Source organism: Lynx rufus, unplaced genomic scaffold, assembly GCF_022079265.1.
Source record: "Lynx rufus isolate CCGP_SWC_20201006 ecotype Redwood Valley unplaced genomic scaffold, mLynRuf1.p SCAF_18, whole genome shotgun sequence".
Taxonomy (NCBI): Eukaryota; Metazoa; Chordata; class Mammalia; order Carnivora; family Felidae; genus Lynx; species Lynx rufus.
The window spans coordinates 24,098,558-24,111,939 of NW_025814832.1; the positions used below are offsets into that span (position 1 = coordinate 24,098,558).

At 40.5% G+C, this 13,382-nt stretch overlaps 1 protein-coding gene across 2 annotated transcripts in view; it reads left to right on the forward strand.

Annotated features, from left to right (window-relative positions):
• Window positions 1–391: 391 nt before the first annotated feature.
• SKAP1 (src kinase associated phosphoprotein 1) overlaps window positions 392–13,382 on the forward strand; it is a 278,392-nt gene continuing 265,401 nt past the window's right edge. For both annotated transcript variants that reach the window (XM_047081111.1, XM_047081112.1), the window contains exon 1: window positions 392–565. In XM_047081111.1, the coding sequence (XP_046937067.1) occupies window positions 520–565 (46 nt within the window). In that variant the 5' untranslated portion in view covers window positions 392–519. The remainder of the gene's footprint in view (window positions 566–13,382) is intronic.

Genomic DNA, 13,382 nt, shown 5'->3' on the forward strand with positions numbered 1-13,382 from the left:
CTGGATCGGGAATTGCTTGCTGCTGCTGGGCTGGGAGAGGACGGCTCTCCTGGGATTCTGCCTCTCCGCGCCCCGTTTCGGGCACCACCGTGGCTTTTAAGCCTGTCCCTTGAGGTCAACTGTCCAGGGCTGAGGATAGAAAGTCTCCCAGGAGACCAGGTTCCTTTGGGTTGAGTCTTTTGTGCTGGTGGGGCTTTGCCTGTGCGGCGGCCCCCCCGCCCCCAGGTCTTCCACCTGAGGGCGCCCCGGGAGTGGCGCGTGCACCCACGCACAGGTGTCCGTCCCCCCCCCCCCGCCCCCACCGCCCGGGGCGCGCCCCCCGCCCGCCGCGCGCGCCACTTCCTGAGCGCGCCCCGGGCCCGCGGCCCCGCCCTGCGGCCAGGCCGGGAGGCGGCGGCAGAGACAGAGGTACAGGTGCCTCCGCCGGGCGACCGCCGCCCGCCAGCCCGCCCGCCTTGGCACCAGGCCTTCACGGCCCCTCTCCCGCCTCACACTCCGGCCTCCTCACCGCCCGGCCAAATGCAGGCCGTCGCCCTCCCCGAGGAGATCCGTTGGCTCATGGAAGGTAACGCCCTGGCCCAGCCCCAGGCCCCCTCCCGCCGTCCCCCCCCCCCGGGGGAGTCCCTCTAGTGCGGAGCTGGAGGCCCCCACCCGGGACGCCAGAGGCTCCCAAGGCCGGCCTCTCTTTGCAGCTCCATCACCCTCCACCTTCTAGAGCCTCAGGGCTTCTAGAACCCTCAACTCTGCAGAGCCACATTTTCATTCTGCCCGCTCAGGGTCCCATTCGCCCCGCTCAGTTCCACATTTTCTTTTTCCTCGAGGCGTCTCCACTCCTCCACATAACCTCCCAGGCTTCCGAACCACCTTCCAGCCAGGTCCTCAGGGGCGCTCCTCACGTTCCCGGTCTCCTGGGGACAGCCCCCCACCACCGCGCCTGTGGGGCTTTGCCTTCTTCCTCCCTCCCCAGCCCCGAAGTCCCTCACCCTCCTGCTCAGAGCTCCCCCGAGGCTCTCAGGGGGGTGCGAGGGGCTCGTGGGATGCTGTCGGCCAAGGCCTGGGGGTTAATGGGAGTTTTGCTGGCGCCCAAAGCCCGTGCCTCCCTCTGCCAGCCTGCAGACTTGTGGGGCGGGGTGGGGCGGGGGGGGGAGGTCTTGCTGCCCACCCAGGGCAGGCTGACACGCAGTATTACATTTCTGACTTTTCTAGAAATGCCCCATCCTAGGGTGTGTACCTTCAAACTATCGTTCCTAAGCAGTCCTTTTAAGAGTTAAGGTCATACTCAGCAACACTCGACACATCCTTCTTAACACTCGAAATATCACCTGCTCCATTCACACTTTTTCTTGTGCAAGAAACTTGCTTCCCTATAACTGACCTTCCTGGAAGGACAGAGGCCTGGAATCTGTGCTTGCATAAGGGCCCCAGGAGGAAACTACTCGGAATTAAGCCTTTTGGCATCCGAGTGACATTTTTGACACATATTTAACAGATGGCCTGCTTTGGGCAGGTCAGACTTTTGGCAAGGAGTATTTTTTTTTTCCAGTTTCTCTCAATTTAATTGGTTTTATATCTCCATTACCTTGTTATCTTGGTATAAATGCCTCCTAATCAAATATTTGGCAGTCCTTTTGGTCTCTGTTTGTAGCACTGTTTCCATTCTGGATTGCTTCTATGTAAAAGCTGTCAACTAGGTATTTCTTTTAAGGTGAAGCTTCCAAAATCCACTTTACTTATGACCTGAGTAAATCTAAACTTTCAGAGTAAAAAAGTATTTATAGGCTAAAATAGCATCATCTGGGTGTCTGAGAAGAAGCAATCCAGCCTTTCCCTCTGTTGTTGGTTGAATATTCGATGTTAAGTATAAAGAGGCTGTGAGTGTGGTTCCTGGGAGACAAGGAACTGTGGCGAAAAGTTTAATTCTGCCCTTGCATTAAAAAATATAAAGTGATTCTTTTTATTGGTATCTGTCATTTGATGAGAGAAAACCTATTTTACAAGCTCATTAAACTATACTTCCGTTCTGTGTGCAGCCTTAGTAGAAAATTCCTTTTTATTTTCAGAGGCTTGCAGTGAAATCCACTCCTTCAACATTTTTGATGTGCAGTTCTTTATTGTTCAAAACTGACACTTTGGTAAACAACTCATTTCTGCACCTGCCACCTTCCTTTAGCTTAGATTATTTTCTTGTTAGCTGACTGTTTTTAATTGAAGTCTTCAGATCTCCTTCTAAAGCAGAACCTTTGTTTGCTGACAAGTAGAGCAGGGTATGAATGGAGATTAATTGCATGTCACATACTTCTGTATCAAACTTGCTGTGTCTTAACAATGTCTGTTGGTGCTTGCATCTTTAGAATATACAGAGGAGTCTGAGATTAAATTTTAAGGAGCTTCGTTGGTTAATGTATTTCTTTAAGGCCTTTTTTTTTTTAAGTTTGCAATTGGAATCTGAATCTGAACTAGAGGGGAAAAAAGATAAAAGTGGGATTCCAACCAACCAATAATTCTATTGAAAAATGTTTGAAGACTATGTTTTTGAAAGGTTCATGTAATCATAGCAACATATTGGTTATAGATTTTTTTTTATATTTTTTTTACTTTTTTTTAGATTTTGTTTTTTATGGAATACAGTCTCTGGTGTAGACCAGTAGAATTATTCATTGTACTACAAATAATTTGTGGATATTAGAAACCCATAATGGCTATCAGTTTATCGTCTGTTACTGTGTACTTGTCTCCCCCCTTCTCTGGCCCCTCCCACACACACTTTTTAAGGTTAACTGTTGACAATTAGAAAATATGTAGGTCCTGATCTCTATATTGTCACTCAGTGGAGAGAGTCACAGGGTGAGAGAGCTGCCACTTTAGTGCTGCCACATGGCTGTGGTGGTGGGGTTTCCACAATGAATTACTACTTTCATAAACCAAGGCATAAGCATTTGCACGGTGATTTAATGCTGGCCATCACAGCCATAACTTAAGCATTTATTTATTTATAACTACACGAGCATAAATGACAGGGGCATTTTTTGACATAATGTGTGTGCTTTTAAAAATAAAATATGCAAAGCATTATGAAAGGTTTATGCCAAAATTTTGCATAAGGAAGAAGGGAACAGAAATGCTGAAGGTCTACAATTAATTTTGTTTAAGGATAAAATTTTAAACATTTGGAAATGTTTCATTTGACCCAAAAACTCAACTTCTGGGAATCTGTATTACTGAAATTAAAGGACAGGAGGTATGCGTACAAGGATCCATCTCGAATGTCCATGAGTTGGGAAAGGTGGGGCGATGGTATGAATGAATTATCCATCTTATGGAATATTTTGCAGCCATTAAAAAGAATGTACTGTATCTGTATATATTGGCTTGGAAAATGTCCATAGGTTTAAGACTAAAAGCAAGGCGCACAATAACATATATGATCTGTTTTTGTTTGAGAACAAAAAAGTGAACCATGCCCTCCCTCCCATATATTATGTACTATTTTGTAAGCCTAGGAAGAAGTAAGAATATATACCTAGCTGTTAGCATTGGTTTCTTTGGGAGGGGAATAAGAAGGTGGGGGAGACAGAGATCATTACTTTTATTTCATACACCTTCATGTTGTTGGAATTGTGACAATGACCATGTATTAACTTTTGTTAATCAGATAAACAACCAGTAGCGTTCTTTAATTTTTTTTTTAATGTTTATTTATTTTTGAGACAGAGACAGACAGAGCATGAACGGGGGAGGGTCAGAGAGAGAGGGAGACACAGAATCCGAAGCAGGCTCCAGGCTCCGAGCTGTCAGCACAGAGCCTGACGCGGGGCTCAAACTCATGAACCATGAGATCATGACCTGAGCCAAAGGTGGAAGCTCAACCGACTGAGCCACCCAGGCGCCCCAGTAGTGTTCTTTAAAAGAAAAAGGGACGAACAAAAGACAAAAAGAAGCTTGCAGATGTCAGAGTGGTCAGAGTGCTAAAGGACCATTAACTGAGGTTATGATTATGTTTTTCTCTTGTTAGCTCTGGGGGTGTGAGGAGGGTGGTTTTTTTTTTTTTTTTTTTTTTTTTAATGCTTTCTTGGAGTTTTGGCAAATGTTAAAGCAGCGAGAGTACTTTTAGAGTAACTCAGGAAATAGCCTCCTCAGACTCTGTCAAGCTCTCTTACAGAAATTGTAACTAGTCCATATCAGCAAATAAGTACCTTACAGATAAGTAAAATGAAAAGTGTTTGTTTACTGCCTTATTGAAAGAGGAGGAAATATTCAGGTCTGTTTTCAAATAATCAGGCTTGAGATGTAGAAGCTATCTTTTTGTTTTTGTTTTGTGATAACCATACTGAAAACAAAAACAATGGTGTGCTGGCAGTTTGCATAATCTTTGCTCCATAGATATAAACATAATCAGTTTCTTCCTTGTCTTTCTATCCCTGCTTTTGAAGTAAGAAGCACAAGAGGCAAGTATGAAGGAGGTTGAATATATATTTATTTCTTCAGTTCAAAATGTGCCGTGTGTGATGGAATGGGACCTACTGATTTTACCCTAAGAGCTAATAGGTGCCAACTACCTACAAGGTACCTAGATCCTGCTGGGAATGTGGAGTAAAGCCAAAACAACATCCACATCCCAGCTGCATTTAGTAGCAACTGCTGTGTGAACACTAATTCTGATATGCCTATGGTTACTAATTTTTAAACTTCCTTGGAAAGAAATAGTAATTAATCATTTCCTTCTAGATTGTTCTCCAGATTTGTTTTGGTCGATGCAACCAACCCTAAAATTCTTTTCAGTACAGTAAAATTCCAACTCTGTGGAACTGGTAAGAGTGAGTTACTCTTGATAGTTTAATTCTCTTTAATGAAGCACTCTAACTTTTTATCATAAAATTTGTGATTAATCTTTTTCTAAAATGTATTTGGAATTTTTCTCACTTCCTCACTTTCTCACTTCCTCAACTAGCCAATCTGTAACTCAAGAGTTGTTACAGTGAATATAGGTTATCAAACTTCGTGGAAACATATTGAGTTGTTTAGAGCTGTTTTTGTCCCAGTTGCCCCCGGACTGCCTTGTGAAGGTCAACATCTGTTTTCTATTTTTATTTTTGTCACTTTTTTCCTACTGCAAGGTCGGGTCTATCACTTTACATTGCTCTCAGTGGTTCTGGAGCCATACTGCTACTGGAATATGAGGGAATCAAGCTTGTTGGGATTGAGATGTGTAAAAGAAGGTATGAAGGGCTCTTTAGATGAACACAGTACCCAAATCTTTAGGTGTAGACTTTGTGACATGCATTTGGCTGCTCAAGAGTCTTTTTTGCTTAATTTGTGATACCGGGTTGTCTTCTAGATAGGAGAGACTACCGGCAGGTGAGATCTAACCATTCTTCTTTTTCCATGTTAAAATTTTCTCTGATTATAAAGGTAATAATGCTCATTGTAGAAAATTTAGAACACACACAATGATACACAGTCCCCCATGGTCAACAATTGTTAAAGTTCCATGTATTTCTGTCAGCTTTTATTGTATGTACGTACTTTAAAAGTTGGGACGTAGTGTGTGGATAGTTTTATATAGTGATCTTTCCACTTACAGTCTTTCAATTCCTAAGGTCTCTTGAGAATTTTCTCAGATCATTAAAATTATTTTTTTCTTGCCAGTGATCTAGAAGTTATATATTCAGGTGTTATTCCACTGATATTTTTTCTCTTATGGCTTAAAAAAAAGCACCATGTCCCTTTGATTTAGCAACACTAAGAATGAATCTTTTCTTTTGGCTCTTTCCTCTCAGGTGAAATGTGAAATTCCTGATATAATCTGAGATTTTAGACTCAGAATTGTTAATATTTTATTATGTATATTACAATAATTATTTTCTGACATTTGCATAATATTTTTAAACCATAGATATAATACTGTTTTTTCCCTTTGATTTGCTCATTGCTTACTTTTTGTACCATGGTTTTTTCATTCTTGAACCTTTAATTTTATCTCTCTTAGATATTTAGACTGGGCTAATATGGTGGCCACTAGCCATAGGTGGCTATTTACGTTTAAATTAAATTAAAAATTTCGGTTCCTCAATTGCGCTAGCTACATTTCAGCTGCTCAGTAGCCATGCTGGCTACTGGATTGGACAGTGCATAAGGCCCTAGTAGATGATGATCTAGAATATAATACTGGGTGAATTTCTCAAGAAGGGTTCCTTTAAAAAAAATCTTTTTTTAATGTTTATTTTTTTTGAAGAAGAAGAGAGACAGAATGCAAGCGAGGGAGGGGAAGAGACAGAGGGAGACACAGAATTTGAGGTAGGCTCCAGGCTCTGAGCTGTCAGCACAGAGCCCGATGTGGGGCTTGGACCCGTGAGCAGCGAGATCACAATCTGAGCCGAGGTCAGACTGAGCCGACCGAGCCACCCAGGCACCCCTCAGGAAGGGTTCTTTGATACTACACTTCCTTATCCCCTGCATGTCCAAGAATGTGTCTATCTAGTTTCATATAAACTTAGGTGTGTAGGGGCGCCTGGGTGGCTCAGTCGGTTAAGCATCCGACTTCGGCTCAGGTCATGATCTCGTGGTTTGTGAGTTGGAGCCCTGCGTCAGGCTCTATGCTGACAGCTCAGAGCCTGGAGCCTGCCTCGAATTCTGTGTCTCCCTCGGTCTCTGCCCCTCCTTCGCTTGCATTCTGTCTCTCTTCTTCAAAAATAAATAAACATTAAAAAAAAAACATTAAAAAAAATTTGAAACTTACGTGTGTACAGAAAGTTCTAGACTTGCACTCTGCCCATTTCTTCCCCTTCCTACTAATTCACTCTCTAGAAGTATCCCATTATCTTCTGGCCTTCAGTTTTGTGGAGGAGAAGTCTGATGCCAGCCTGATGTATTTCTTTTGTAGCCCATTTCTCCCACCCTCTGCCTAGATGTTTATAGGATGTTTTTCTTTGCTCTCAGAAATGTCACTAGATAGTGTCAAAGTTTTAGATTTTTAAAATAACTTTTCTCAGTTTGTAATGAACCATTTTGACCTGTAGACTCAGGTCTTTAACTTGGGGAAGTTTTCTATTATCACTACTTCTGCTCCATTTGCTTTATTTTGTCACATTGGAGTATACTTTAAGATATATATTTAACCTTAAACTACTGTCTCCAATTCACCTTTTTTATTGTTCTATCTGTCACTGACTTCATCATGATTTTAAATTCAGCATTCAATTAAAAAAAAATTCCATGTATTTTTTCCTTATCACTCATTGTTTCCTTGTCATTACATCTGCAAAGCTCTGGCTTATAGATCTGAGTTTTTGTATGTTTTTGAGAATACAAATTAGAAATTTTCTATACATCTGTTCTTTAATAATAAATCTACTTGGGGCCCCTGGGTGACTCAGTCAGGTAAGCATCCAACTTTGGCTCAAGTCATGATCTCACAGTCTATGAGTTTGAACACCATGTCAGGCTCTGTGCTGACAGCTCAGAGCCTGGAGCCTGCTTCTGATTCTGTGTCTCCCTCTCTCTCTGCCCCTTCTCTGATCATGCTCTGTCTCTCTATATCTCTCAAAAATAAAGACACATTACAATTTTTTTTTAAATAATAAATCTACTTCAGAGGAAGGCATTTTTTTCTAGTTTTTCAAGATGATCTTTTCTCTTTGAATTTGAGTGTTTTCTCACAGGTCCTGTATGGTTTTGTGTGTGTGTGTGTGTGTGTGTGTGTGTGTGTGTGTGTGTGTGTGTTTAGTTTGCCTAAATTCAAATCCTGACTCTGCCACTTTCTTACTACCTGGTTGACTTTGGGTCTCAGTTTGCTCATCTGTAAAATGGGAATCATAATAGTACCTATCTCATAGAATTTACATGGGGAACAAAGGAATGAATATTTGAAAAGAACTTACAATAGTGTCTGGCGTGGACTAAACATCATATAAATATTTGGTAAATTTTAAAAAAATTATTTTCTTAGAGAAAGTCTTATTGATTTTTTTGGTTTAGTTTGTTTTGTTTTGTTTGCTTTTGCCTCTTTATAGGAAAGCTCTGAGGTGTGGCCTTTTACCTATGTCGGTGATTCACCCTTGCCTCTCTAAATTAGGGGAAGTTTGTAGGGGTTCTTTCCGAGTCTCCTCCATTTCTATCCTTCCTTAGATTAGAGTCCAGTGATCATTCTATGAGAAAATTTATGGAAGAAGAAGAGATATTAGCTTCATTGTTAACTTAGGAAAAATATGGGCTCCTTACCTTGTTGTAGAATGCTGTGTGTGTGTGTGTTTGTGTTTGTAAAATAGTACTTTTGCATTACTTCTCAGTAGAAAAAAAAGAAAGGTTTACTCTTCCTCTTCTTCCTTTTTGTTTTTAAAAAAAACATTTTTTTAATAGGTAGAAATATTTGAGCTTCATTGTGGGTATACCCTAGGTGTTGGGTGGGCTGCCCCGACCTTTTGAACTCTAGGCATGATCTATTCCCTGTGGAAGCCCAGACGTCTCCTCAAAATCCTAATAATTCTCAAGGAGCATGCATTCTCAGGGTACTTTTCCTTCCAGGCTCTTAACTGCCCTGAGTCATGTAGGCGTAAACTTTTGGTTCCCAAATCGGATGATTTTGTTTCTCAGGGGACTTTTGGCAACACATGGACACGTTTTTTGTTGTTGCAACTGGGGAGGTGCTATGGAATCTAGTGGGTAGAGACCAGGCCTGATGCTAAACTTCCTACAATGCATAGGACAGCCCCCACAAGCAAAGAATCATACAACCCCAAATGTCAGTAGTGCAAGATTGAGAAACCCTGGCCTAGATAGACCCTTTTCCTCAGTTTCCACAAAAGCCTACTCATGTGAAGCCCCTGCAATTGTAGAAGACATCACTGGAATTTTAGGGGGAACAGGAGGAGGGATGAGGGGTTTACATAGCAGTAATGCAAATTATTTCAATTTGAATATTAAGCATCCCTATTCCTAAATCTTTGCCACCCCAGTCATCAGAGAGTGCCCTCTGACCCTTCACTTGATGTAGTTCTCAGCCTGTGCTTTCTCATAGGCACTTTCTCCCTTTATCCTATCTGGAACAAAACCAAAAAGAAAAAAGAAAAAGACAACAACAACAACTCTATTTCCCTGGCCAACTGAAAAGATAGTTTAGCTGTCTGTTGAATTTTTTAGGCTCCCCCCCCCAACACCCACACAGAGAAACAAGTTACTTTTCCAAACGGTGACAGTTGTCTCTCTAAGAGGAATTTTGGTGCCACCAATTAAGATAATAACATTTTTTCCTCATTATATACTTGTAATACTTAAACAATTTTCAGTCACTTTAAATATTGGAAAAATAAGATAAGTTTCAAGTTTTACCATCATCTGAGAATCTTAGCATATTGACATAACTATCATAGATCTCATTTTTTCACGTCATAAGCCATTACACCCTACAGAAATCCTATAATTTCTGCTACATTTATTCATATTTATTTCCCCTGTGTTTCCAAGTTCATTGCTTGCTTTTCCGGTTTGTCAGTGCTGCATTATAGGTTAGATGATTCTAACAGATGGCTTTTCAGGTTTGGAGTCTTTGAGTTCCACTGCTTAATTTTACTATCCAGCTTTTACATGGAAGATAGGACAGATGTGGGCTCAGGAACAAAGTGGTCTTAACATCCAGAGAGCAAGCTTTACTGAAAGCTGATGGGTTTGATAAAATAATTTATGGGTTACTTAAATTCTCATCTAGGGTCTCCTCCTAACATTGTTGACATTCTAATGTTAGTATGATACAAGGAAATAAGGTGTTTATTCACATAGTAGGAGCTTTGCTAAAATGTGTCCTGTGACACATATTTTTACTTATGCAAACCAATATTGTAGTTGAGTTGGAATTAATTAAGGTAGTGTACCTTATAACTCAAATATATGGAGAATGCTGGGGTATTTAGCTACTGAAAATACCTCTTTTTGTTTGTTTTATTTTGTGTTGTTTTTTATTTATTAAAAACTATTTTTTAATATTTATTCATCTTTTTGAGAGAGAGAGACAGAGTGTGAGCAGGGGAGGGGCAGAAGGAGAGGGAGACACAGAATCTGAAGCAGGCTCCAGGCTCTGATCTGTCAGCACAGAGCCCAATGCAGGGCTCGAACTCATGAACCGTTGAGATCATGACCTGGGCAGAAGTTGGACGCTATACCAACTGAGCCACCCAGTACCCCCTATTTTGTGATGTTTTTATTGGGTACAATATACTTCCAGAAAAATGCTCAATCATAAATATACAGCTCAGTGAATCTTCACAAAAAGAACACATCCCCAAAACAAAGGCAAAAACGTTACCAAAACTTCCAGAGACCCTCTGTGTCCTTTAGTACCTACCCACACCTATAAGCAAGCACGCCTCTGATTTCTAACAGCAAAGTTCAGCTTTGCTTATTCAATCATACAGTATGTCCTCATGTATCTGGCTGCTTTGCTCAAGATGATGCAGAAAATATCTCTTAGCTGTGGTCTAATAAACCTCCTGAAAATCACACTGCCTTTAAAATAATTTTTCTGGGGCTCCTGGGCAGCTCATTTGGTTAAGTGTCCAACTTTGGCTCAGGTCATGATCTCGCGGTTTGTGGGTTCAAGCCCTGCGTCGCGCTCTGTGGTGACAGCTTAGAGCCTGGAGCCTGCTTCAGATTCTGTGTCTCCCTCTCTGCCCCTCCCCTGCTCACACTCTGTCTCTGTCTCAAAAAGAAATAAACATTTAAAAGAATTTAAATAATTTTTCCTTTCTGATAACTTTTTATATGAACCTCTTCCTCCCTCAATCCATCTATTCATTCCTCCCTCCCTCCCTTTCTCCCTTCCTTCTTTCATTAAGGTATGATTTATGTACATAAAATGCACTAATCTTAAGTGTTACAACTCGATGACTTTAATATACGTAAACACCTGTGTGACCGCCACCCAGATTAAGATATAAACATTTCCATCATCCTGAAAAGTTTCCTTTCCAGTTAGTAGCCCTCCCCAGAGGTAACCACTATTCTGACCTCTATCATCATGGATTACTGTAGTTGTTCTGGAACTTCATGAATCAATATGATCTCTTTTGTGTCTGTCCTCAACATCATATTTTTGTGATTTATCCCTGTTGTTCTGTGTATCAGTTTTATCTTATCCTTTATGCAGAGTAGTATCCCATATTCCATATTTTGTTTATCCATTTTTCTGCTGATGGACATTGAGCTGTTCAGTTTGGGGCTATTGTGAATACAGCTGCTGTGAGCACTCTTACATAACTTGCTTTGTGAACATAAGCACTCACTTCTTTCAGATAAATATTTAGGAGTAGAATTACTGGGTCATAGGGTAGGTATATGTTTAATTTTATTAGAAACTCCAGTTTCCCAAAGCAATTATACTTATTTTACACTCCTACCAGCAGTGTGTGAGAGTTCTCATGGATATATTTTTATTATAGAATATTTACACAACATAGAAATAAGACTACTTGATTTTTTAGTATTATATACTTTTCCATGTGAATCTGTCTATCCATGCATATATATAAATTGCTGCCTGGTGTTGCAAAATTTGTAACTATTTTTCTATTGATGGATGTTTAAGTTTTTCCCAATTTTTAAAAATATTTCCACAGTGCTGTAGAGAACCTATCTCTGTGCATCTTTGTGTACATGTGAAAATACTTCTGTAGGATAAATTTTTAGACTCTCAAATAGATTGCAGATGTGTTAATCCTAGAATTTTAGTTTGGCCACTAGCTAAAACTTAATCTAAAGTACTCGCTGTGTTTTAGGTTCTGGTTTTTGTTCTCTCTGTGCTGTGAGTATACAGGTATTGTCATTTTCCCCCCTCCAGGAGGTAGAAAGAGAATTAAAAATATAAACACCACAATTCTTGGGTCATGGGGCAGAAACAATCAGCAGGTTGAAGCAAACCACAACCAGAACATGCTGATAATTTCTCTGTTGTATGCTGACAACTTCCTGCACGCCAAAACAAAGCTGGTGGGTATGATTTTAGCCTTGCCAATAAGTTTACCTCTTAACAGAAGGCAAAAAATATATGCCTTAAGGATTACAATTAATTGCCAGATAAAAATGTAATGCAAGGTTTAAAACAAGTTTTAAACAAACTGAAAGTAATTATCCCCTTCTATTATACTTTTATTTAATTGGTATGAAAATAGACAATATTTCCTTGAAGACTTCCATTATTGATTGGGGTAGGAAAAATCAAACACTGAAGTTTTAAAGATTGAATTTCAGTGTGACATTTAAGAGTGACTGCAGAAATCTTAACGGTCTGAAATCTTCAGTGTACCTGTGATAGGGAATCAGAAATTTTGGTTTCTTTCCACCAGAAGCTGTCAGTGAGACTTTGTAGAAGCTGGATTAGCAACCAGGCTGGTTTCTTCTGTAAAATAGGAATATATAATTTAAAGGAATAGTTGTGATATTTAATTTAATGTAAAGAATACTCAGGGTCACGTAGGTGGCTCATTCGGGTAAGCGCCTGACTCTTGATTTCGGCTCAGGTCATGATCTCAAGGTACGTGGGTTCAAGCCCCATATCGGGTTCCTCACTCACTGACAGTGCAGAGCCTGTTTGCGATACTCTGTCTCTCTCTCTCTCTCTCTCAAAATAAATAAATAAATAAACTTTTTTAAAATCCTAAAAGGAAAAAGAATACCCAAGTATCTTAGTAGTAAATGTGACCCATAAGATATCATTGTCCTCAAAATAAACGAAAGAGTAAATGGACAAGGTCAGATATTTGGGAAAATGTCAGAAACTTGCACCAGTCTACAAAACCTAGTGATCTTGGACACATCCTGCCAAAAATCTTTTCAGCTGGCCCTAGATCCTGCAGGGGTATGATGATCATATTACTTCTACCGTGTTCCACATACCTTCTGTTCCCTTATCCTTCTGTCTTCTTTTCCTACTCTGACTTGCTGGAATAGATGTCCAAATAAGCTGCCCAGAAGCTGAGGGAGTCTGTTTTAGAGCATCTATGAATTATGAAATGCAGATACAGCTTTGCCAGAGCTGAGTTTACCTTTTAAATATGGGACTTAAAATCACTGTATATTACTTTTAGTACGAAATACCATATGCTACTATAAGCCTTCCTTCCAGAGTAATCTTTCACCATTGTCCCTCTCACCTCTAACCTTCTGCTGTCTAAGTTGAGACTCTTTCAGTCTCTCCAGCTGAACTGAGATCTGTCACCTCAGGACCTTTGTACATGATGTTCCCATGCTTGTGCCATTCTTTTCCTAGTTCCACCAACTCCCTACCTTCTCCCACACACAACATACATACTTAGCCTGCTAATTTGGGAATTTCAGATAAAAGATCAGTTCTCTAAGAGGTCTCCCCTGACTTACTGCCCTCCCTAGATGAGGTGCCT